The sequence below is a fragment of the Pseudopipra pipra genome, chromosome Z (assembly GCF_036250125.1).
Source record: "Pseudopipra pipra isolate bDixPip1 chromosome Z, bDixPip1.hap1, whole genome shotgun sequence".
NCBI classification, from domain to species: Eukaryota; Metazoa; Chordata; class Aves; order Passeriformes; family Pipridae; genus Pseudopipra; species Pseudopipra pipra.
The window spans coordinates 74,119,761-74,145,788 of NC_087581.1; the positions used below are offsets into that span (position 1 = coordinate 74,119,761).

General features: G+C 48.2%; 1 protein-coding gene across 5 annotated transcripts in view; it reads left to right on the plus strand.

Moving 5' to 3' along the window:
- The first annotated feature begins 2,969 nt into the window (after positions 1–2,969).
- PTCH1 (patched 1) overlaps positions 2,970–26,028 on the plus strand; it is a 74,885-nt gene continuing 51,826 nt past the window's right edge. For 2 of the 5 annotated variants that reach the window (XM_064642265.1, XM_064642266.1), the window contains exons 1-2: positions 8,316–9,335; positions 10,843–11,035. In XM_064642265.1, the coding sequence (XP_064498335.1) occupies positions 9,135–9,335; positions 10,843–11,035 (394 nt within the window). In that variant the 5' untranslated portion in view covers positions 8,316–9,134. Of the gene's footprint in view, positions 3,058–8,315; positions 9,336–10,842; positions 11,036–11,441; positions 11,465–26,028 lie in introns of those variants that run through there. The other 3 variants (XM_064642267.1, XR_010426811.1, XM_064642268.1) reach the window with 3 other exon arrangements.

Below are 26,028 nucleotides of genomic sequence, written 5' to 3' on the forward strand. Positions count from 1 at the left end.
AGAAGGGGATCTGGGGATTATAGTGGATTCCATCCTGAGCACAAGCAAAAAAAATGTCACACCTGCAAATAAGGCAAACTCCACAGCAGCATCTGTGGGAAAGGTACAGTGTGTGAGCCTTGATACCACAACATCTGAACCAGCTGTGGAGCACCACGGAGAGACAGACAACACTCATTAGAGATTTAGAAAATATGCCACTGGGAGAAGGTGGAATGAATTGCCTAGAGACTAAAGACAAGGAAAGACATGGGTAATCTAACTTTCCTTTTTTATGTAATGAGAAGGGAAATAAATTTTAAGTTCACATTAAAAAGGACAAGAAGCAAGATGTCTAAACTATAGAAATGGAAATTTGGGGTTGATATCGGGAAAAACCTTTCCAACAGCCAGAACCAGTAGGTTTGTCTCAAACCTACTGTTGGAGAACCAAAATTGTGGAAGGAGATTTTAAAGGCCAGACTGGGTGACCATCTTCCAGGATTATCATATGAACAAATCCTGTCTTCAGAAAGAGAGGGGAGCAAATGATCTAAGACTTCTGGTAGTGGGATTTTTTTTTTTTTTTGAGAATTTTTTGGCATTTGAATATCTCTTTTCATAGCATTTCTTGTATCACCAGCCACCTGCAAGGTATTCATTATACAAGTAGCAAAGGACTACCAGACTGATATCCAGTGCTGTGCTTCCTCTCTACAACAAACAAAAGCAAAGCAGTCAGTGTCTTCTTTTTCCCCTCTGTCCTTTCTCCTTTTTCTGCTCCAGAAATGAACACCCTTGTAGCTGAAAACCACGTGACTTTTAAAGTACTGGGTGATGAGGACTCAGCACTCATTTTCTTGATGGTGAGGGTCAGCACTGAAGTGATAAGGGACTACTCTTATCATAAAAACCAAACCAAACAAACAAAAAGACCAAAACAAAACAAAAAAATCCCTGGCTTCACCTTAGTGTCAGACCTGCAAATACTTGCTACAGGGTTCAATCATCCAGGCGTGAGGCTGCCCTGGCTGCAGCAAGATGATGAGAGAGCTCTCAACCTCAGCTGCTCTCTGCCTTAGTTCTGCTTCAAACAGAGATGCAACACACACAGTCATTGATGTGATGGCCTTGTCACACTTTCAAAATGGTTTTCTTGTCAGAACTGCCTGTAGTTACAATCAGTAGCTTGAGCTGAAGGCCTTCGACAGTGGCTTCAGCGGGAAAATACAGAATTGGATTGAAACATGGCCTTTATCCATGTAGGAGCAAAGGAGAATAAAGCAGGATAAAACTGAAACACTGAAGCATAGTGCTTCTTAGAGAGGGGATGTCTGGTTTGCAGCAGCAAAGTCAGCTTTGGTTTAGTTTTCTCAGTTTCCCTTCCCTCCCATGTTTTTCATGTATTCTTTTAAAATCCTGTCTTTTCCCATGCTCTCTCAAGTATTTATCATTGTCACAAGCCCCTCTGCCATGTAAAAATAAGTTTTGTAGACAAAATGTCTTTCTTACTCATTATTTTGATGCATAGCCTGGTTTTATGCAGATAATATGTATGGAGTTAGGCTGCTTAATGCAATCTGATCGTGAAATATTTCCTTACAGTTTCTCTTATACAATGTTTTTATATTCTTGATAGTGAACATATGACTGCAACATACACATTATTTTCTGTTAGTGGAATTCTCTAACAGGAGCAATATAGATAAAATATGGCTAAAGAGTATCCAAAAAAGTCATGTGGAATCACTGAACCCAATCATGAAGCACGTTTTCTAAACATATCACAGGCAGAAATATCTGGGCACCTTGGACACAGGACTACAGCAATATACATTTTATTCTCAAAATATGTTGTGACGATTCCAAATCCAATAGCAAATCAAATGTGACTGGCTAGGGGGAAAGGATCATCCATAAACAAAGTGACAAGTCTTCCAAGACAGGTAATTTATTCCTTGCAATGTGCCCTTATTCAGGAGCAACACTTGCCATGACTTGATACCAACCACCACAAGCTCCTAAAAAGGCGGTTATAAATTTCTGCTTATATATCCTGTTTGTAAATATTCAAGAAAATGTTGCTTTTAAAAAGAGAATCACTGTGCTCTTCTCCAGTAACGCTCAGGAATTATTCACTGGAGTTAGCTTCCTTGCATTGCAGCGCTTCACCTGAAAGCTGACTTTCTAGTGACTTGCAGCATAAACGAGCCGGGCAGGCACAAACCTTCGGGACTTCAAACGCACCGCCTCAGTCACAGCCCGGAGCGCTCAGCAGCCAGAAGGAAACTCTGCTTCTCTCTCCTCTCCGCACACATCCAACTATATTTTTCTCGTGACGAGGAAACCACGCTCCGCCACCTCGCACCTTCCACGCTCTCGCTCCTCTGGACAGCCGAGGTGGGAGCGGGGCTCGGGGGCGGCGGGACCCGGGGGGAGCGGCCGGGCGGGGGCAGCGGTGCGGGGCTCTCCCTTCCTCACTTCCTCCGCTTTTTTTTTCTTAAAAGTTTATTGTAAAGGGGCAACGTTTGCGGGCCCGTCACGTGACCATGACAGGTCCTGCCTATTGAGAGCCAGACCACCCACATAGAGGACGATGGAGCTGCTTAATAGAAACAGGCATGTAATTGTGAGGCTTTCCAGCACTCTGCAGAATGCCTGCAACCTAGGAGGGTTATTTTTTTACATTTTCAGTTCCTTCGGCATTAAAAAAAAAAAAAAAAAAAGGCAGGAGAAGAGAGAGGGAAGGAAGAGGAAGGGAAGGAAGGAAGAAAGGAAGGAAAGAAGGAAGGAAGGAAGGAAAAGATGAACTAAAGGGGGAAAAAGAAAAAGAAAGAAAGAAAGAAAAAAAGAAAAAAAAGAAAAAGAAAGAAAGAAAGCAGGAAAGAAAGAAGGAAAAAAGAAAGAAAGAAAGAAAGCAGGAGAGAAAGAAAAAAAAAAAAAGAAAAAAAAAGACGAGTAGAAGGACAGGGGAAGAGAACAGTGATGCTCCGTGTAAGCCGCCAGTCCCAGTGAATGAGGGCGCACCCAGAGCTCCGGCGCGGCTCCCCCCGGGCGGCTCCTGGAAGGGCAGCGATGGTAGGTGCGTCCCCGGGGGGACCCGGCGGACAGGGCCCGGCCCGGGGCGGTGTTGGAGGGAGGGCGTGGGGGGAGCTCCCCACAGCCGTCGGGGCCCGGGGCCTCGGCCGTGCCGGGGGAGCAGCAGCGGGCACGGCCGGGCGGGGCGGGGCGGGGGCTCGGCGCGGGGCAGGGGCCGGCGGGGCTCCCCCGGACTCCCCGGGGCTCCCCCGGGGCCGGCGCTGCTCGGCCTCGGCCGTGCGGGGGCCCGGACCTGGGCAGGGAGGCGCGGGGGGCACTGGCCGCCGGTGGGAAGCGGCTCCGCGGTGACTCTGTGCAGTCCCGCCCCGGCCCCAGCATCCCGGCACCTGCGTGAGCTCCGGTCCGAACGAGCTGCCGTGCGGGGAGCAGGAATCCCTCCGGGGCCAGGCTCTATGGGACAGGGGCCGCCTTAGGCTAAGGTCAACAGTGGCTTCAGCCTCCGTCTTCGGGATCGAACTCCTCTTGTGGCTGGTACCGGGCACCGTCGGGACCGGTGCAGCGCTGCTGTCATCTGTCTCGTGTGTGTTGTCCCGCTGCTTCCAGGGGTTGGAGGCCGGGGGGTTGTTCAGTGACAGATCTCCCTGGCACTGCCTTAGCCCCAATATGGGAAGTAGACCTGGGGAAGGCAAAAGAGAGGAGGGGAATGGGGGAGACATCTGATGTCATCGGGTGGTTTTAAAAGGAGTGTTGGAGCCAAGGTGGGTATCTGCCAGCTCCTAACCACATAGCATTTACCACCTCTGGTTAGAGGCTCTCACCTTGTTTCAGCACCAGTCTGTATCTAATTTCTGGTTAGCGCTCCTGGGGCCATTGTTTGTCTGGATTATAATATGAGACTGTATCTGGACAGTAGGTAGTATTGTTTAGAAATGTTAATGCTGAGGAGGGAGTGGGAGGGGAAGGAATCCTTTAAAATCTATTTGCTTTCAAGAGCCCATAGATATAAAACTGGCAGCCCACTCTGAATTAAAATGTCTTGGGCTTCTCTGTTTTTATCCTTATTTCACACACACATGCACATGCACACACACATACGCACACTCACACACCTTTTATTTTGTTCTGCCTTTGCCACAATATATAAAGCCCTATTGAGACATGTAGGCGTGATGTGTAAACCGGATTAGCAGTATGAAAGAAAGACATACAATGAGCCTGAATTGTTTTACTTCCTTTTCATTTCTCACGCCTATATCTCTAATAAATTTGTTGCTCCAGCAGTGGGTCAAAGAGATTGTGTCGCTCAGCTTTTTTTTCTGCAAGGCCCGATGGCAGAGATCATGAAAGTGAATGCCCTGCCTTCTGGCACATGCAAGATTTGAGCTGTCTTTACACAGACCCGGTGTTGTCCAGACTGGCTAAAAATGATTCAGGGTAACTTCCCCCTCTCAATGCACAGTAATGTCCTACAAGTGGCAGGGCATTTTGCCAAAAAAAGAATCTGTTTTGAAGACGCCTCGGGTTTATAGAGCTAAAGCCCCTCGTGGAATGTGACAAGGTGTGCTAGAGCTGGGATGTCCCCCGGGTTTTGGAGGGATCGGGGTGTTGCTCCCGCCACTGCCCTGCACAGCTCCCCGCGCGCTCTCGCCCTCCCCTAGGAGTCCGCTGTGCGCGGGAGGAGCACAGAAACCTCGAAGGCTCCTCTGGAGGCACATTTCCCCGCAGCCCTCCGCGGAAGAAAATGCCAGTACTCCTCGGTTGGTGCTGTAGATCCCTCATTTGCTCCTTTGTGGCGTGCAGAGCAGCTTTCCATTAAAGGAGATCAGGGGTAATTAGCCGCATTATTTTGACAAGTTGGCTCGAGCAGTTCCCTTTCTTCTACGGCTGAGGACGGGGAGAGGCCGCCCGCCTCCTCCAGGCGCGGGCGCTGCGCGGCGGCGCTGCCCTGCGGAGCGGCCCCCGCGGAGCACCGCGGACCCCCTGGGGCAGCCCCCCCGGGGCAGCATCCCCCGAGCACCGCGGACCCCCCCGGGACAGCCCCCGCTGAGCATCACCGCCCCCCGGGACAGCTCCCGCTGAGCATCACCGCCCCCCGGGACAGCCCCCCCTGAGCATCACCGCCCCCCGGGGCAGCCCCCGCGGAGCACCGCGGCCCCCCTGGGGCAGCCCCCGCCGGCCGGGGGTCCAGCAGGCACCGCGACTGCAAACGGAGAGGGAGGCTCAGCCTGCTCTGCACAGCCGAGTCATCTGTGATCTCATGTCAAAGCCAGTGTCAGGTGTGCGGGTGGAGCACAGGGTCGAGGCAGACGTGTGCCCACGTGCAATGGAATCCTGCGTGAGAGGCGAAAATTTGAGGGAATAGAAAAAATCAGGTTATTTTTCCACAAGTCCATCTTCTCCCATGGTCAGTTCTCTTGTAGCCCTACAGAAGGAAACTAAAATGCCTGTGCTTCATTTCTGTGTCTTTATTACGATAATCAAATGCTCCGCAGCACAAATGCATTTAGTGGTGTGTCCACAGGTGATGAGCAACATGGAAAAAAAATGTGTTAAAGTAGAATCACTGTAAATACCACTTACCCATTGTTAACTTCAATTGGATTTGATACCTCACTTGGCTGGAGGAAGTGTGAAGCTCTGCCATATTGGGCGTTATGGATGCCAAGGTGACCTAAAAAGCAGAGTGTTAAAAAATGAAGCCACTACGACCAAAGTCAAAGCTGAGATTCTTGTACACCAGGCTTGGCTCTCCAGTCATTGAAAGGAACAGGTATAAATGGTGATTGTAGACTGCAGCCACTGCATAAAGAGACACCTTCCCAGGCCTTTACCATAGAGCAAGTCCTAGATAAGAAATCTGTGAGATCCCTTCGAGTTGCTTAAGATGGAAAAAGCCCTTGGTGTGGAGGAGCAGCCGCACACACAGGGCATGCATATCACAGCCAGCAGTGCTTACAAATGTGAATAAGGGCAGATTGATTAGGAACATTATTGCCAGGAATGTAGCACGCAGGCATCAGCTATGAGGCAGACTGGGGGCAGTCACTGCTCTGACCACCCAAGTGGAGACTTTTACACCGACATTTCTTCCTTAAGGGAAAAAAAACCCAAAAAACAACAACAACAACAACAAAAAAAAAAAAAAAAAAAAAAAAAAAAAAAAAAAAACAACAACAAACCACAACCCTCCATCCCAGAAACAAGACCAATTAGATCTCTGCAGTAATTAATCTCTTGTGTATGCTTTAAAATAAGAAAAAAATCCCTCCAGACCACAGGGAGAGAAGGGAGATTAAGATAGTGCTTGTTAAATTTGAGTCTTCAGATCGAGTTTTGGAATCACGAGTGGGAACGGGTGCTAGGCTACTCTGTGAAGCCTGGCAGGCAGGAAGCATGCAGGGCAGCTCTGGGGACTCGAGGTGCTTGAAAGGGACATTCTTCCGCGGTTTTGGAGCCTGCTAGGAGGCTGAACCAAAATGCTTCTCCACCCATCCCTTCTTTCTCCATTCACCAGCTCGCTACCCCTATAGAGGTTGAGAGGATGCAGAAACAGTGGCACATGAGTTCTTAGGGAGCGGTCACTTTCCCAAGTGGAAACCTGGGGGTGGTCGACAGCACTGTAGGTGCAAGTTTCAGCCTCCAACAGAAAAGAGCCGCCAGCTCCAACCGCTTCAGGGAGTTGTATACATATTATGGGAATATGTATACACCTACGTGTGCGTGCATGACAGCTTGCTGCTCCCAGCAGCTCTGCTGGAGACAGTGCTGTGCGGAGCACAGGGCAGGGCCTTCAAGGAGGCAGGTTTCCCACTGTGGGAAAAACGGAGGTGGGGCACAGGGAAAGGGAAAAGGGACCCCCTAAGTGGCGCCTATGGCCCTGGAAGGCCCCTGCCCGTAGGTGCCCTCGGGCAGTCTCACGGAGAGAGCGGTGCTGTGCACAGCCCGCCCCCGGTGCGGGCGCCGGGGGGGCCCCGCTGCTGGCGCAGGGCAGCCCCGCCGAGGGGAGAAGGACGCTGGCAGTGACCAGGGGCTCGGGGCTTTCGCCTAGGACCGCTCCCCCAGGTACACGCGCGGCGGGGCCGAAGGGAGAGGTGCGCGGTGCTGGCGGGTGTGGCGAGCTGGGCACCGCACCGGGCTCGCCGGGCTGCTCCTCGCACCTCGGGTCCCCGCGCCCCCCTCTTTTCCCCCGCATTTCTCTCACCGCCCTGCCACTTCCCGCCCTGCTCCGGCAGGCAGCAGCCGTCCCTGCGGAGGGCCGCCCCCCAGAGAGTGTCCCCGGGCCCGGAGCGCAGGGGCGGCCGCCACCCGCCGCCCCCGCGCACAGGGGTCCGCCCGGCCCAGGGCTGCCCCCGCGGGGAGCCGCGCTGGGGGCCGGGGCGCGCAGCCCCGGGGCTGGGGGCGGGTGCGCGCGGCTCCAAAGGCAGCAAATTAATGGCTGATTCTCAATGAACGGAGACGGGGAGAAGCGGTGCCAAAAAAGTAAACAATCGCGTGTAGTTCAAGAAATGTTTAGCGCGGCCAGGCAGGCTGCGTTTCATGGACTTTCACACTAAAAACATATTAAAGTTGGCTTTCCTCAGGTTTCAGTTAAAGAATGAGCCCTAAGTTGAAACAGGCTAGCTACCGCGGCTTTAAAGCCCTCAAGTGTTAAGTTTTCATTGTGTTTTTCTAACTGGACGGAGTGGTTTTCTTGCAAGGAACTAAGTCTCCTCTTTAGTTAAAGAGAGAGGGAGAAAAATCTGGCACTTTCTACCGCAGTATCCACCACCCTGTCATTATTCCTGCAAGCCTGGGAATTCAGCTCGGACCTCCCAGTATTTGTTGCAGCTCGAGGCCAAGGTGCCTCTAAAAGGATTTTCTTTTAAGGCCTTTAGGAATCTCTTAGTGCTGCTTTCCCCCCGTTTCCCTCTCTTTCTTTTAAAAAGGGAAACATGTATTTCTCTATGTCGATCGCGAGAAAGTTCCGCGCGTGTATTTGTCTGCAAGCATCCCGGACGGAGGAAAAAAAATCAATCGAAACCAAAAAACCAACTTTCTTGAAAAGAAAACGAAGAAGAAAGGGGGAGAAGGCATTCCTTAATGGAAGTATTGCATGCAAAGAAGACGGGATCTCTTTAAGGCTCCCCCTGAAGCTGGAGATGCACACACAAGGGTTGCCGGCCTGGGTGGTCCCTCTACTTTGGTGAGCTGTTGCTAAGCAGCTAATAATAGTCATGTTTGCTGAGTAATTTCTGCCCTCCCCGAGCCAATCGCCTCGCAGAAACCCAAGCCATCTGACAGCCCCGGGGGCGGGCTCTCAACCCCTTTTTTTTTTTTTCCTCCCTCTCCCTCTCTCGCTCTCTCTCCACTCATACTCCCCCACCTCCCCCCCCTCCTCTTTATCCAAATGGAGAGAGTCCTTTTTTTCTTCTTCATCTCATCTCTGGAGCCGAGGGGCTGCAGCTCGGTGCTGCCGCGTACACACCGGGGGAGAGCGCCAGGCAGCCGCCCGCCCGCCGCCGCGGCGGGGCCGACCGCGGAACCCCGCCGGCCCCGCGGCCCGCGGGAAGCACCCCGGCGCTGAGGCAGGATGGTGCAGCGGGGCGAGGCAGCCCAGCAGAAGCAGGAGCAGCCGCGGCCCGCCGCGCCGCCGCCCCGCCGCCGTCGCTGAGCGCCGCCGCGGACAGCGGCTTCCCGGAGGCAGCGGCGGCCGGCCGGAGGAGGCGATTTCAACGGGAGCGGAGGACAGCGCGGCGGCGGCGGCCGGGGGGGCCCGGGAGTCGCGCCCGCCCGCCCGCCCGCCCTCGCCGGGCGCGGGGAGCGGCCGCCTGCAGCGCGGGGTCCGCGCGCGATGTGGCAATGGGAGGCGCGGGGAGCGACTCGGCCGGAGCGGCCGCGGCGGCAGCCGCCGCCCCGCGCCCCGCGTGAGGCGGCCGCGCCGGAGCAGCCCCAGCAGCAGCCCCAGCCCCGGCGGCGGCGGCGGCGGCAGCAGTGGCGGCAGCAGCCCCCGCAGCAGCAGCATCAGCCCGCGGCCCGCAGCGCCGCCAGCCCCCCGCGGCCCCGCCGCGCCCCCGGGGCCCCGGGCCCCGCCGCGGCAGCGCCAGCGGCAGCTCCCCCGTCTCTCCGGCGGCGGCAACATGGCCTCGGCCGGTAACGCATCGGAGCCGGAGACCAGCAGCAGCGCGGGCGGCGGAGGCCACCCCGGCCGGGCGGCGAGGAGCGGCGGCGGGAGGCGGCGAAGGACCGGAGGGAACCGGCGCGCCGCGGCGCCCGACCGGGAGTATCTGCAGCGGCCAAGCTACTGCGATGCGGCGTTCGCCTTGGAGCAGATTTCAAAGGTGCATTCAATCTCTCCTTCTTTTTTCCAGAGATACAGGCTAGTGCTAGTGCTGCTTTTTCGGCGGGGGAGGAGGAGGGGGGTGGTGTGTTTTCTCGTGGGGGTGGAAGGAGGAGATGGAAACGAAACGGCCACCAATAAAATGCTGGGAAAAAGAGAGGGACGTCTGTGACTCTTCAGTGCGGGAGAGAGTGCCCTCCTTCTCTCCCTGCTCGCCTGTGCCTGCCCTGGTGCGTACCTGCGCTGCGGAGGATTTCTCCTGTTAAACTTCCCGAGACAGCCTCGGCTCGCTCCCGGCCTCCCCATGGCTAGCCCCAGGCTCGCTCTCCCGCTCCCCCTCTCCCTCTCTGCTTCCTTTCCACCTCTCCAGCCCCTCGCAGCTCCCTGCGACTTCGGCAACGCTCGCTCCCGGCCGGCCGGTTTCTTGGCAGCAGCTGGGCTTTTGTGAACTTTTCCGTCGAGCGCTGACACGGCGACTGCCTTCAGAGAGGGGGGTCCCCGAGCAAAGAAGGCAGCGGTTTTCTCCCCTGCCCGGCGGTCAGAGGGGGAGCGAGGGCCGTAAACAAATTGCCACCTTAACCCTGCCGCGCCGGTCCCCGCGGAGGGCTGAGGTGCCGGCCCGGGCGGGGCGGGGGGACAGCCCCGTCCGCCAATCTCCGGCGGCCAAAAAATGTTCAAAGTAAACAACCTCTAAAAGCTGCCTTGCTGCAGGGATGGTTTCACTTCACGGAGCGGATTTCTAGGCTTTGTAAGAAGAGGGAAAGGAGGAGGAAAAAAAAAAATCCATGTGGCTGCCCTCTTCCGTTCACAAATATTGTCGTAACTTACAGATGGCTGCTCTACTTCCTAATTCAGATCACACAGCGTCTCCAAACTCTATGGAAATGAATTACTGCAGATCTTACAGCGCTGTTCACCACGTGGGTCCTGCCTTAGCACCAAATCCCTCCTAGGAACTGGGAGTGGGGGAAACGGCCACTGCTACCCACTAGCAGTCTGTCACACAATTCCCTCCTCCCCCCACCCCAGCCATTCTGGGGTCTTAAGGAGAACAGGAAAAGGAATTTTTCTTTCTTGTGGCTGTAGAAGTTCATCGGAAGTGGTTCCTTCTGCCCTGGAACCACGGGTCCTGCCAGCGAGAATGCATTGCAGCCTGAGCTGCTGGCGGCGCCTCGGGCACGAGAAGAGCGTGGTGGTGGGCAGCACAGGGTAGGGCCCGGGGGCTTGAAGCGGTGTTGTCACACCCAAACCCACGTGTCTGCGTGGGGCAAGGATGGCTGCCAGCAGGTACATCTTGTCCCTACATGTGTGCTCGGCAGGGCTGTGGGGCAAAGGGCCCTGCTAGAAGGATGCCTGCTCGAGCCGATCCACTGCGCTCCATCCTTCATCCCGGGGACCGCGCCCCGAGGGGCACGAGCTGTCCCGCTCGTGGGAGGGCTGGGGGTGCTCCCCCCCGCTTCTGGCGGCTGCCGCAGCCCCCCAACTACTGACCTCTTCTTGCCTTGCAGGGGAAGGCGACGGGACGAAAAGCGCCGTTGTGGCTGCGAGCAAAGTTTCAGAGACTGTTGTTTAAACTGGGCTGTTACATTCAGAAAAACTGCGGGAAGTTTTTGGTTGTCGGCCTCCTGATCTTTGGGGCTTTCGCTGTAGGATTAAGGGCAGCTAACCTGGAGACCAACGTGGAGGAGCTGTGGGTGGAAGGTAAGTGCGGGGTGCCCGCTCTGTGCGGAGCCCGGCGCCGGGCGGGTCCGGGGGCGGGGGGCGGGCGCTGGGCCGGAGCGCGCGGCCCCGGGCGGCTCCTACCACTCGTCGGCCCGCGGGGGGCCGCGGCGGCCGGGCCGCGCGCTCGGCGGAGGGGCGGCGGGACAGACCCCGCCGCGTTCGCCCGTGCCTCGCCCGTGTCCCGCCTCGCGGTGCCGGGAGAGCCGCGGGCGGCGGGTCCCCGCGCCCCGCCGGCGGTGCCGAGGGGCCGCGCTCCGGGAGGCGCCCCCGCCGCCATGTTGTGAGTGCGCGCGGCCGCGGCGGGCGGGGCGGGCCCCGTGTGTGGTCCCGGGAGTTGGACGGCGTTCAGCGCGGGGAGCGCGCTGGGAAAGGAGAAAGGAAAATAAAAAAGAGCAGGGAGAGGACGAGGTAAAAAAAAAAAAAAAAAAAAAAGCCGGAAGAAAGGCAGCGGAGGCGAAGCCGAGCCCGGGCGGGGCGCCCCGCGCTGAGAGGCTTGGCTCCAGGCTGCCGGCGCTTGGGTTTAGGTGTGTTTTTGGTGGGTTTTTCCTTTTTTTTTTTTTTTCTTCTTTTCCTGGGGGGAGTCGTTGTTTGCTTAGCATCGCATTCCCCCATTAGCTGCTAGGTCGACGTGAAAACAGAGTTTCTTGACTGCAGCAGTTACTATTCTAGGTTTATGTCAAAGTTGCTTGCAGCAGAATTTGGCTTATAAAAGTTAATATGGAAGGCTGCATAAATAATCATTACTAAATAGCGCTCTGTATGTGCATGTGTGGAAAAGCGAGCGCTGAGTGCAGACAGAGTCGGTGACTGTTCCGAAGGCGGCGTGTCCTGCCCGAGGGGAATTACGGCGAGTGGGACCAGAGTCGGTCCTTGCAGATGCTCTGCACCGGGGTCAGGAGGAGGTTCACGGGTCGCTTAGTGAGTGCCAGTTTTTCGGCTGTGGAAGATATAGCGTGTTACCAGCTGAACTTTCTTTGGTCCATGTAGTGCAGCTCAGGAGCTCAGACTGTGCTGGGGCCTGCCAGCAGACCTGCCTGAGGAACAGAATAGGCACTGCAGGATCCCGTCTGTAGGCACAGGTGTGCGTTCAGGGGAAGTCCCATGTGCCTCAAATGCTGATGAAAACGATTGTGAACCTTGGTTTTCTCCGCTTTTTTTTTTTTCCCTCTAGGGCCCTTGTGAGGTTGTTGTGGCGAAGTTTCTTGTGTCAATTTTTGCTCTTAGGTGTTTTGCCTCTGCTTTTCCGTGTTTGGTAAATTAATAGGTGCTTGCAGTTCCATCCAGCGTGCTTCCATGACATTTATTATCCTGGTATTACTGGCGTTCACTTACTTGGAATGGTGATCCTGTTCTATTAATGCCACCTGCTTGTTGTAGCTCTGTAATACCAAGAAAGTATTTGCTGATGATGCCTCTGTGAGTGGCCTAGCAGTAAAAATGCAATTCCCAAGAAAAAAATACGACTTGCAAAATATAAACTTAGTTCATTACTGCACTGGTCTCTTCCCATGTCATCGTTGTTTTAGGGAAGGGGGGGGAAATCCCTAGTGTAAAATCTGGTTGAAATTGATATGTAAGGTTTTTATGGTGAAGATGAATTCATAATGCAGCTGGTTTGACAGATTTGATGTATGTAACCTTACATCTATGGAGTTTAGTTTTCATATCAAATTGAAAACAATATTAAAACATATTAAAATTCTGCATTTAGAAACTTTTGCATTTCTGTACTGGAAAAAAAAACCCCGACCAAAACCCCAAAACAGGCTAGCAGATTAAGGTGAAATAAAATATTCTGGATTTGATTGAAATTAACATCTAGTTTCCCTATTCTAGCACTACATGACTATCTACACAAAAGAGCTTGCTAAAAATGGCTTTCTTGATAGTCAGTGAAAGTCCTGCCCATGAGCCTCAGTGTTACACAAATGAACCTAACAAATAGTAATTGCATGTTTCTGTTGCTAAACTACAGACAGCAGTACAACGTGAGAGTTTGAGATAGAACAGATATAGGAAGAGATAGTATGGAAAATGCTGTTTTTCCTATGCAGAAGTGCAAAGCAGTGACCAAACTTGTTTTTCTGCACTTGTGTGCAACTGATCCTAGCAGGTTTAAAGTGCTCTCCATGGAGGTTATTATCCTAAGGGGCTCTTTAGATCAAGGTTTCTTAGCATAGAAGCAGTGGCTGAATTGTTCTGTTTATTAAAATAGTTGTCTTACTTTAGTCTTTACTTTTTGTTTACTGAGAGTTTGAGCAAACTGGGCAATGTTGGGCAAGTACAGAATCACAGAATTGTTTAAGTAGGAATATCATTGAGTCCAGCTGGTAACTCAGCACCACTGTGTTCACCACTGACCCACGTCCGTAAGTGCCATATCTACTCATCTTTTAGATACTTCCAGGGATAGTAATTCAACCACTTCCCAGGGCAGCCTGTTCCAGTGCTTGGCATTGTGAAGTAATTTTTCTTACTATCCAATCTAAACCTCCCCTGGAGCAACTTCAGGCCACTTCCTCTCATCCTGTCACTTGTTGCCTACAAACTCCTTTCAAGTGGTTGTACAGAGTTATAGGTCACCTTGAGCCTCCTTTTCTCCAGGCTAAACAACCCCAGCTCCCTCAGCTGCTCCTCATGAGACTTGTGCTGCAGACTCTCCATCAGCTTCGTTGCCCTTCTCTGGACACGCTCCAGCACCTCAATGTCCTTCTTGAAGTGAGGTGCCCAAAAACTGAGCAGGAATTGAGATGCAGCCTCGCCAGTGCCAAGTGCTTCCCTGGTCATGTTGGCCACACTATTTGTGATACAAGCCAGGACGGCACTGGTCTTCTTGGCCACCTGGGCACACTGCTGGCTCATGTGCTGGCTGTTGCCCGAGGGAAGCTTTCCAGCCTCTCTTCCCTAAGTCTGTAGTGCTGCATGGGGCTGTTTTGATCCAAAGGCAGGACTGGACACTTTGCCTTGTTGACCCTTATACTGCTGGCCTCAGGCCATTGATCCAGATTCGTCTGCAGAACCTTCCTGACATCCAGCACATCACCACTCCCACCCAACATGGTGTTCCATGCAAACGGACTGAGGGGGCACTCGATCCCCTCATCTGTGTAGTCAGTAAAGATACTAAACAGGACTGGCCCCAACACTGAGCCCTGGGGAGCCCTACCAGTGTGTGGCTGCCACTTGGGTGTCACTCCATTCATCAGCACTCTCTGGGCCTGGCCATCAAGACAGTTTTTAAATCAGCGAACCGTGTCCCCATCCAAGCCATGAGCAGCCAGTCTCTCTAGGACAGTGCTGTAGGAAGCAGTGCCAAAGGCATTGTTAAAGTTCAGGTAGACAATATCCACAACCCTTCTCTCATCCACTAAATGAGTCACCTGGTCACAGAGGGAGATTGGGTTGGTCAGGCAGGACCTGCCTTTCACAAGCCAATGCTGGCTGGGCCTGATCCCTTGGTTGTCCTGTAAGTGCTGTGTAGAATCACAGGTTACTTAAAATATATTTAAAGTAACGGTTTTGATTTGCCAGTGAAATATTTTACAGTTATTGCTGCTGAATAATTTGGCAGTGTTTACTTAAAGAAACTGATTTTACATGGTGTATTTCTGAATAGCATGGTGGATGGAACATAATACAGCACTGAAGTTTGCTGGAAGTAAATGGTTTCTTTAAAACCATGACCCAGTTAATTAACAAATAGCGAAGTAAACTTTGGATGAGTTTTAAGACCAAGATAAATGATTAATAGTCTGGGCCTGCAGTTAATATGGCTAAAATATTTACATAGGAAGTTTAGAAACCCACCTGCTAGGCAAACTTTCAGAGAGAGGAAAAGAAAAACAGATCTCCAAAATGTCATTCCTTCAGATTTTTTTGTAGTAGTCTTCCTCCTTCAGAATTTGTGCCAGCATTCTTGGCCTTCTCTGAGGCTCCTGATACCAAAGTGGCTTTCCTGTCAGCTTGTTTCTGACAGTGTTTTGGAGAAGGTTTTTTGCTTTGGGGGCTTTCTTTTAAACACAGTCCTCTTCTGGCTGCTGTTCAGAATAGTTCACCTATTACTGTGTGTCCTAGAGTATGCTCTTGGTCCATGCTCATTTCTTGTAGACTTGCTCTGGGCTGTCTTTGACTGGAACACATACATGCTACCCTCAGCACATGAACAGATCTGTCATCCCCATGTGCATACCTGGCTTGTGAAGGGGATTGTTTTAGTTTCTTGGGCAGACAGATTCTGGGCTGGCATTTGAATGGCAGTTCTGTTATTCACAGCCCCTCAGCTTTAGTTGAACTGCTGTATGTGGGTGTCCGTGCATCCTGCAGTTGCAGAGACTGTTTAGCATCTTTGTATATTGTACACCTAGAGAGGAAAAAAAAGGCTTTGCATTGATTTCCTCAGTGACTGGATTTTGTTGGACACAAATGCGCTTTTAGAATCATCCATTCATGACTAGAGAGTTGTCTGGGTGGAAAAGAAATCATGCTTATAACTGGTCATGTTCTTATGCTGCCACTCTTAATAGGCACTCTAAGACCCAGTGTGTCAACAGCAGTCAGACATATAAATTCACAGCCTCTGCTTCTGAAAGAAGGTAGTTTTGTGGCTCCAGGAAAGGTTCTGTTAAGTGGAGCTTGAAATTTGGCTACTGCAATGCCTTAAATGCTGTTAATTGGAGCAACCTATAATGGGAGAGATGGTCTAGTCTTGTTCTGTGATAATCCATTTCATGTTACCATTGTCTTGGGATTCTTTTTCTCCTCACTTTTTTCATTACTCTGTCTTCTTTGAGAGGTCAAGGATCATGCTGTTCTTTCCTTCCTTTCTTGCTTTCTGCACTTTTTGCACTAGCTCAGTCAAACTTCTCCCTCTCTAAGTAGCCTTCTTCACAAAGCTTTGTGAAGCTTTGTGAGCATGAACTGAGCTCTAACATGTACAGCCCCTTCTTTTAGCCAGTTTGAGGGAAGAGGGTGGGTGATACAAATATGTGAGACATACTGCAGGGGAAAAAAATGGCTTGATAGCTGCCTAGTTTAGCTCAGGTACATGGAACAAAGTGCATTTTAATTGTTAGTGATTTAGGATTGAGTGGGTACCACAGAAACATTTTGTAAGTCAAAATTTGAACTATATGTAATATTGTTTCCTTTCACTTTAAGGGGGCAAAAATCAGGTTACTCTACTGTAATATTTATGGCTGACCCGTCTTAAAATATGTTAATCTCCCCATGCAATGTAAGAATGAGGTGAAAATGAGGAAAGTGTGTGAGTGATGCAGGAACCAGTATTATTTCCATAGATTCTCGGTTTTCTTAACCCAGCAAGATTAAGTGCAGGTGGAGAGGAAAGTTGTTCTTAAGTTCTGCCTAAGGCATCAGTTAACTTTACACTAGTACTCTTTGGAGAAACAGAAAAGAATAGTAAGGGAACAGATCTGTGTGAATTCGTTGTTTCAAGGAGACAAATTTCTGTGAGTGGGCTGAAGTAACATGTTGGGTTTGAGTGCAGTTAGCAGGAATTGACCCAGTCAGGTACAATTCCATTCTCCCACAAACATGCACGTCTGTGGGCAGCAGTGGAGTGGTGGTGTTCAAGATGTGCTTGCTTCTGCATCACCACATGGATACAGTCTAGGTGGTAGAAGAGCAAAGTTACTCTGATGTTGAATCTGTGGTGGGGTTTTGCAGGCTGTGTGTCAGTCAGGGACACTGTCTCCGGTCACATCACCAAATTCAATTAGTTTCTGATGAATCAGGTGACATAAGAGTTTACTTATCCCTGAATACTTTCTTGCATTCATCAGTGCCTATTGAAAGTTCATTGAAAGGTACTTACCTGGAAAATTTCCAAGCCACTGTTTTGTTTGACTTAGATGTGATTATTTATCATGTGGGGATTTTTTCAAGTGGGAAAGTAGCAGTAGTGTTTCCACATGATAACTCAAGGATGGTCATCTGGGTAACATGCCCTTTTTAATGTTTACTGATGAAAGTGCAGAAGTATTTCAGTCCATGCTACTGTTTTGAAAAATCACATCAAATTCTTATATTTAGGCTTTATGTGATTTTGTGAATGAAGACATCAGTGCAGTGAGTGTTATGTTCCTGTGAATTCAAACTCCCTCTGTGTGCATGTCCTGAAAGTTGTTAAGGAAAGATGTTTAGAGGTTGTAGTTACATGGATAGTTGATTGTCATCTTCCAAGAGACTGCTACTAAATTCAAAGTCACTGGGGATCTCTGTTAAGTTCTGTCTTGACATCACTGCTTGGAGTTGATGCTCCTTGCTGAAACACTTGTACATAAAAAAACCCTGCAGCTTCAGTGCATAAAAATCCTGTTTTATCTGCAAGACTTTTACTGAAGATATTGCCTGTGACCATTCTTTGGTCATTGAGAAGTTAAAGGGTGAAATCCTGAACTCACTGAATGTAGTGGCAGAACTTGGAATGACTTTAGTGTGGCCAGGCCTTATCCATGTATGAAGTAACAGCAGATTTAACAGTGTGCCCACGTTACCTCTTCAGAGAGGGGAAAGAGGATAAGCTCCTCCTGTAGAGCTGTCATGCCCTAAGCTATAACTGCATGGTTACATAGTTCTGTCTGCCTTTCAGACTTCAGAGCCATTTAATTTACTCAAGGCTGGAGAAAATTAATCTTCATTATTATTTCCAAACTTAACACACTCTTGCCCATGTCCTTGACAGAACGTGCTCTCCAGATCCTTGTTTGGAAGGGTCTGTTTCCTCCTGTTTAAATGTGTATTTAAGCAGGGCGGCACCTTGGCTGTGGCACTGCGCTCTCCCTCTCTTCTGAGCTTCGAGTGTCATCTTGCACTCTGGGGATTTTGTTGCTTATGAGCAGGGTGTGAAGGCATTTCTGTAGTTCTGGAGAGCTTGCAGATTTTGGTGCAGAAGTCCTTGAGTGAAATAAAGCAGTTGAAAGCAGCACTGCTTTGTTGTTGTCCCCCATGCCACTGTTGTTGAGCCGGAACAGGGGAAGCAGAAGAGCTAACTCAGCTGTAGGGCTGGTGCTGCTTGAGTTGTGCTGTGCACAGGTGGTGGTGAGTGGTTTGAGGTCTACTGCCAGCTCCTGTACCTGCTAAATGATCTGGGTTTTGTTTGGTTTTTTGTTTATTTTGTAGAGAATGGACCTCAGCAGACAGTGGGTTCAGAAAAGAACAGTGCTAAAAGCCACAGGTGCTCAAGCTTGCTTTTAGTATTCAATGCATTGAGGAAAACCTGAGCTCCTCACCCTGGCTCCGTTTTCATGACTTTTTTTTTTTCTGTGAGAAGAGATGGCCCAAGTCCTGTCATTAAATAATATTTGTGGTGGTTCCCCAGAAAGTCGTAATACTGTGTAGCATATGCATGTAACAGTTCTTGATCACTCAACGAATTTAAAGGCCATTGCACGCAAGTGGATGTTTCACTTACATGTGACTGTTAGGACTCTCCAAAATATGACAGCTTCCAGATGTATGAACCGACTGATCCCTTTGTTTGGATTGTGCACCACAGCTGATGCCTAGATTAGTGCTGGCTGGACAAAGCTATGGGAGATTTGTCTGGTTTCCACAATGCCATGTTTATATTTCGTTTGGATTTTTCCTTCAAAGCTGACCTCCCTGTGACCTGTGGGAGCTCTGTCCACTAGGATGCTAGTTTTAATGTGTCTGCAACTGCTTTCCTTTTGGTGTCTGATGGAACGTGTTCTCATTTTCACACTCAACTACTTTATTGGACAACCTTTTTAACTTAATGGTGAATTGCCTGCTTCAGCCTATAAGCACTCAGGTGAAACCGTGCTTGTAAAGTTTTCTGCCCCACAGCTAGCTTTTTAAGAATATTCTGATTGTTTAGAAAAGCCTTTTGGTTTTAGATTTTGTGGGGCTGTTACTTGTCAGGTGTTTTCTCCTGTATATAGAATGAGGTTCAGTCTTGGACCATTTGCACAGTGCTTTTTCTGTCTAGAGATGATGGTGTGAATATATATGGTTCTACCTGCTCTTTTTTGGAGTTCAGCAGGATCAGGAGTGCAGAATTTTACCAAGAAGTTCATTCTTCTTTGTGTCTACTGAACAGTTATATATATTTTCTCAGTCATCCTTATTTATCTTCAGTATGCCTTTGGTTCTTTTACTTTCTCTAATCTTTCCTGCCTTGTGGTATGCAGGAGGTCTTTCCACATTTATGTTTGTGAGTTACTCTTCCTGGGAAAACCTGAAGAAATCAATAAAACTTTTTAAGGTCTAAGTGACAGTTCTACAATGAGAAGTGTAGTCCCCTATCAGAATTCAGAAAGATAAAGGTGCACAGCTTTCATTAATACTTACAGAAACCGTGTCATTTTCTGATGTTGATGCTTTACTGGAGTGGCAGGTTCCTGAGATGGTGCCTCATTACAGAAAACTCGTTGCTTTAAAGGATGGTTTCTCTGCTGAGAATGCATGCCAGCTTATAGTGGCCTCTTCATTTCCGTGCCCATGAACTTAAGGAGAATGGGAAAATATTTTGCTCCGTTTTCGCATGATCTGTGCTATTTTATAATCCACTCAGATTGTGCTAAATATGAGTGATGGATACCATCTACAATAAATTATGTTCACCCTTGCTGGTAATTGAGTGACTCTTGACTTGGAATAATTTTTTGTTGTACATTGCACTAGAAATAGGTGGAGTTGCAAGGAGTAAGGGAATCACAGATAGTTCACAGAATATTCTGAGTTGGAAGGGCCCCACTGGGATCATTGAGTCCAACTCTTAAGTGAATGGCCTGTATGAGAATCGAACCCGTGGCCTTGGTGTTATTAGCACCGTGCTTTAACCAACTGAGCTTTTAGTCCAGAATTTAAAAATAAAATGTTTTTCTTACTTCGTTTTTTGCTGTCTAAACTTAGTTTAATATCTGTAAGTACAATTTACTTTTTCTTGGTTTTGCTCTGTTATATTCATTCAGTATCACCTCAGTTGCTATAAACATCTTGATGTTGGCAGAAGTAGTAGTTTCATGAGGTAAAAAGTCCTTTGTGGAAACTGCTGACTGTATAGATACTTTGATGTATGTAGAATTTTAATTTTGGTTTTTAGCATGGACGTCTTGGCTTTAACTTCTGCTTGGTTTTGGAAAACTTACTTATTTCAGTACTTGAGCAAAATGTAGAAGTGGTAAGGGAGTGAACAGAACCATCATCTGACTCTTTCTGCAAAGGTGCTGCTTCTTTAGAGATTGTACTGAACTTAATTCCAGCTTCAAATACACAATAATAATTGTGGATTTGAAACATCTGTATTTTGCTCATGTGCAAGCACATGTGCAGTGTTGTACACCCAGATATCTGGAGCTGGAACTGAGCCCTTAAACTGTAGTACAGTCTTCTTTTACTAACAGTGAGATAAATTAAAAGAAGCAATCTTCTCTTGTTTACCAGTATGATGCATTTCTGCCTTTCAGTCAGTAATCAAAAATTAAGTGCAGCAAACTAGAAATGAGCACTGTTGAGTCAAGTTGTATGATTTTTTTTCCCTGTTAAATCATTGCTTAAGGGCTTCTGGCCCCCAGCTCAGGAATCCTGCCCAAAAATGCCAGATGTATTACACAGTCGAGTATTGCAATGTAAATAATGTTCTGTGCCATGAGAGCAGGGTGGTCCATCTTCTAGTAAAAAAAAAAAAAGAAGGAAAGAAAGAAAAAAGAAAAGGGGAAAATACACTCTGAAATAAACAGTAGTTGTAGTGTTATTTGTGTTTTTGGCTGCACATCCTTCTCTGAGTGTCTCAGTTTTGGAGCTGAAAGAACACAGATAAATTAGTGCTTTGGACTGGCAGAGGATTGAAACTGAGATGCTAGAAAGCAAGATGGGCCTTGGCTGAGGCTGCATAATTTAGTCAAACAAGCAATGTAATAACTAAAATATTAAAAGCCATTGCTTACAGGCAAAACCTGTGACTTTACCTTATTATGAGCTGTAATCTTGTGCACATAGAAGCAGAGTGGACAAAGAATGAGAAGTAGGGAAGGCAGGGGCATAGGGTTCTTCTCGACCTCATACTGTGACTGGGTGTGTTACTGCACCTTCTGAGCATAAACACTGTTGAGCTGTTCTTGTTTTCAGTTAAATATTCTTTGCTCAATATTAACAGTGATTTACCTTCGAGTGTGCTTATCTTATTCAGGTGTGGTAGTGGGTATAGGGGGTTTATTTACACATTTTTCCATTTAGTGTGTGAACATGTAATTTCATAACGTTTAAAACTAATTGAAAGGAGATTTCCACAAATCTGACCTGAAAGGAAATTGCCAAAGGTGATGCTGTAATCAGATTTACGTTTTAGTTATCTGACAAATCTGTGAATTGCCATAGCTTCCTTGGGTGTGTGCAGAGGGGAAAGGAGTTACAGGAACTTCACTGTATGTGATAAACTGTATTTACATAGCTACGAATGTAACCCCATGCAGATCTCAGTGTAATCTACTCAGTGAGACACTCAGAGACGGATGTGCTTTAGGAACTCACTTAAACATCTCCCTTCCTGCTGACACTACAATAGCATTAAAAAAGTCCTTATCTATTACAAATTTAATTTTTCTTAAGTTACCTTTTCTGTAATGGTAAAAAAAATTATATACGTACTTAAGATACTTTCTTGCACCAGTTCTCTGGGAGTACTTCCTGTGTGTTTTTCTTATTTGTCTCTCAACACGGGCCTCATTCTGATCTCATTTACACCAGTCTTTACTGACTTCTCGTAGGGTTCCCACAGTCCAAAAAGAAGAGAGTCACTGTTCAGAAACTGATGCTGTTTAAGCAGTAGATAATAGAAAATATGATGTTCTGGTGCAAATTATTAAGATCAAGAAACAAAAGCTAAAATGTTTAGTGTGACTTCCAACTGTAGATAAAAGCAACTTGAGAGAATTGTGATCAGGTGTAAATATCTATTAATGGCTCTTTCTAGAAATTTGGGGAAATAGGATGACCTTTTTTCTTTTTTTTTTCCCTTTTTTTTCTTTTTTTTTTTTTTTTTTTTTTTAAATAGGCTACAGTTTCACATGGCTTGCAAAAGAAATCTTTCTCCCTTTTTGTTTCCCACACCAATTGATTTATCATTTTGCTTGCAAGCAGGCTTAGAATGTTAGGGCAGGAACACACTCACTTTTTTCTCGTAACTTTTTTGTTGCGTACCGAAACCAGTTGACTTGAATAAATTTTTCTGTGGTCTGAATGAAGCCAGCAACGTGGAAAAATCTTGCCATTCAGAGCCGTCTGAATGTACATTTCAGCCACACAGTAAGCTGTATTGGTAGGCAGTGGACTGCTAAATACAACCATTTTTCGCAGCAGAGAGTTAGACAGGTGATTAGCATAATTAGCACAGAGTAGGCTATACATATGGTAATGTTAAGTGTGTAAATGCCAGCTGCGGTGTAAAATTTATGTCAGGGGTCGACAGGGCTGTGCGAAAGTATTGTGTTACAGCTGCAGGTCAAAGCCTCCATTGCTTTACCCCCTTTTCTCTTGTTGGTGAATGCGCTAAACAGAAGAGAAAGACAGAAATATAACAGATAAGGCTTTGATTGAACAGCCTGGTTCCGTGCAAGAGGGACTGCTCTTAAAAAAAAAAAAAAAAACAACAAAAAACAAATTCCCGACAAACTACACATGCAAAACAAAAGTCCCTCTCTTTCGTTATAAATTTTATTTTGCATAATGCCAGCTACAGAAGTGTTGCAGTCTTTGAGTGATGTCATTATGGTTGGATGAGGGGAATCTTGTGAGGGGAAGTACAAGGTGGGTAATTATGCTTTAAAGAGCAAAAACAAACAAAAAACCTTTAATTCACCTTCTCTCTGCATTCCAACCCACTTTTTTTTTTTTTAACTGTCTCTGTTACTTACTGCACTTAGGAGGGGTAGGAATTAAATAGTCTTGAAGGTGACAGCATTAAATGTAATAAAATCTCAACAGTGCAACAATCTTGGAGCTGCATGACTGGTTTTAGACTAAGTGCCAGAAGTTCCTCTGTGGTTTTGTGTGTGGGTTGTTACACTTATTCCCCAGGTACCTCCCACCTCCTAAACCACTGAATTCTTTATAAATTAAAAATGACTAATGCAGGTTTCTAGTTTTAAAGGAGCACAGCGTTGAAGGGTACACATCTTTTTAAGCATCTGAGGGGGAAATCGGTAAATCTCTTTGTTGCTGTAAACTGTTCATTCATATATTTCACTCGCAATTTCCTCCCCCCCGCCCTTTTGTATTTTTTGTAGCCGGCTATAAGGAGTGGTGGTGTTGACAGAATATAGTTCACACCACTCTGACCTTGTGATGAAACTTCCTCACAGCCGCAGGGGGTCCTTATGAATCGGCCCCTAATCCAGCTAATCCCGCTCGCAACAAAATCATGAAAGTGGCTCCCAGCGATGTGTTTCCCTGCGCAGATGCGGTGGGAAGGAGCGGCCCTGGCAGCACCGGCCGGGGGGGAGGGATGGAGGGGACCTGCAGGAGGGACAGAGGGGACCCGGGAGGGACAGAGGGGACCCGGGAGGGACAGAGGGGACCCAAGAGGGACAGAGGGGACCCGGGAGGGACAGAGGGAACCCAAGAGGGACAGAGGGGACCCGGGAGGGACAGAGGGAACCCAAGAGGGACAGAGGGGACCCGCGGGGTGACCTCCGTGCCCGGGGATGGAGCAGTTGTGAGGGAGCGCAGCCCCTGCGGTGAACTGGGCAGTGGGGTGGAATTGCCCAGTGGCCGGAGCAGAAGGCAGGAGCCCTGCCCAGGGGTGTGTTTGCCATTTGTTCAGCTTTCTTTCCCGGCCCTCCCTGCTGCAGCGCAAACCTGGCCATGTGGCCGCACGCTCGGAGTGTCCGAGGGAACCTCTGCCTGCATCCTGCACGGGTGGGGTGTCTCTGTGAGTGGGGTGTCTCTGTCCCACTTGGTGTGAGCGGCGAGCGAAAGGTGAAAAATTGGCCTGGTGACAGATGCGGGAGCTGGTGGCCAGTAAGAAATCTCGAGGTGGGGGGAGCTGTGGCAGGCAGCAGGTTCGGTGCTGTGGGGAAGCACTGACCTGACCTGATTGTGTCCGACAGTGAGAGCAGTTCTGCTTCAGTGCAGAGCCATTCAGAAGGAAGCTGCTTAGGCAACAACAGATGGTCCAACAAGCAGCTGGTGGGGAGTGCTTGAAAGGAGCTGTACCCCATTTCATAACATGTTCATTCCTTTCATTTTTCTGTAAGTTAATTTTGCTGTCTCCTAGAAGTGCTGTTTAGGAAGTGATATCCCCTAAAAGGTTCTAGATGAAGAGTTTTTTCATTGCTGTTTGCTGGTCCTTTAAAAAAAAAATTGCATTCAAATTTTGTGCTACTCCATCTACAGATGAAATCTGTGCTATCCCAGGAGCACAGATGAAAAGACCTAAAAATGCTGCTTTTAACCACACAGGAAAACAATTACATATTTGAGGAAGGGGCACTGAGAGGTTAAATGAAAAGTTGGGGCTAAAGGAAAGCTGACTGCTGTGGAACAACACAGCAAATCGTTTGTAACATATTACCCAGCAGAAGCTCTTATTCAACCTAAAGTAACTTGAAACAATTACATTCAGCTGTTTTGAAATCCTTAGGTTTAGACCTTGAAGCCCATTACATACCCTTCTCAGCAGAACTAGAAACTTTGCCACTTTCATGTGTGATTGAGAATTTTGGCCTGTTATGAAGCGTGCTTGACCATTATCTTAAATTACTGAAGAATAAAAATTCACCTTCCGCCTTAGTGCGTGTAAAGTGTTACATGACCATAAACTGTTGGAGAGTAGCAATGGTCTGTGTTAGCTGCCTGTCCTTACTGTGGAGGGAGTCTCCTTGATATCTAGGAAAAAGCAGAGTCTAAGAGACTTTTATTTGTTTGCTACTTCAGCCATAAAATTCAGTAGTTGAGCTTCTCCATGGAAAGCTGGGGCTTGGTTGTGACTTAGGGGGACCATGTCTTTAGAAGAAAGGAGAGTTCTCTCTCCGTGGCCATTCACTCCTCAGTCTCTTTGTTTGGATGGTCAGCAAGGATGCCAGATACGATGGTGGTTTTCTATAATATGGACACCTGCCTGCTAGGAAATGCACTGAGACCACCAACTCATTTCACGTAAGTTAGCAAACAGCTGTCAGATGGTAAACAATTTGTGGTCACCATTGTTCCTGGCTGGATTAGAAGCAGCGACCCAGAGGTGAACAGCTCATCTCATGTTACCAGGGACATGTGTTGCAGCTCAGTAAGCAGCGACTGCATTTTGTATTTAATTGGTAAGTTTGAATTTTGTGTACAAGTTTGGTATATTATTTTACATTTCAAAGCTGGTTGCATGTTGGGTTTTTCCTTCTGTTTGTACTGTTTAATTTGTTAGTTTTGGTTTGTTGGCTTTTTTTGCTGTACTTTTCCACACTCTTAACCCAGATGGATACCAAGGAAGAAATCAAAATGTCCAATTTTCTTTAGCAATCTATTTTACCCAATCAGAAAGAATATTTATCTGCCTATAGGCAGTACAGATGCATAGATGTTAAACCAGCTTTTGGTTGATTTTTAGAAAGAAAAGGTTTTAGCTCCTAAAATTGCAGGGAAGGTTTCCCACTACAAGCAGTGGCAGCTGTTGTTGGGCTGTCTTTCTGAGTATGCAGATGGCTTTGTGTCCTTGTCACAGCTCTAAACTTTATCATACTGTGACAGAATGAGAAACCAACTTTGATGTGTGTTTTTATTTTTGCTATTCATAATCATGTCAGCATTAATGAAATTTGTAACAGCAACACTGGAGTCATCCCCAGCATGTGTGAGGAGTAACTTATATCATATGATGGCTTGGGAGATAAAAAGCAGCCTTTTGAAGTGCTTTGTTTCTGGGGGTTATTTGTTAGCTTTTTTGCATTTGTAGGCTTTTATCATTGCTTTTTTTTTTTTTTTTAACATGAAAACAAAGAACC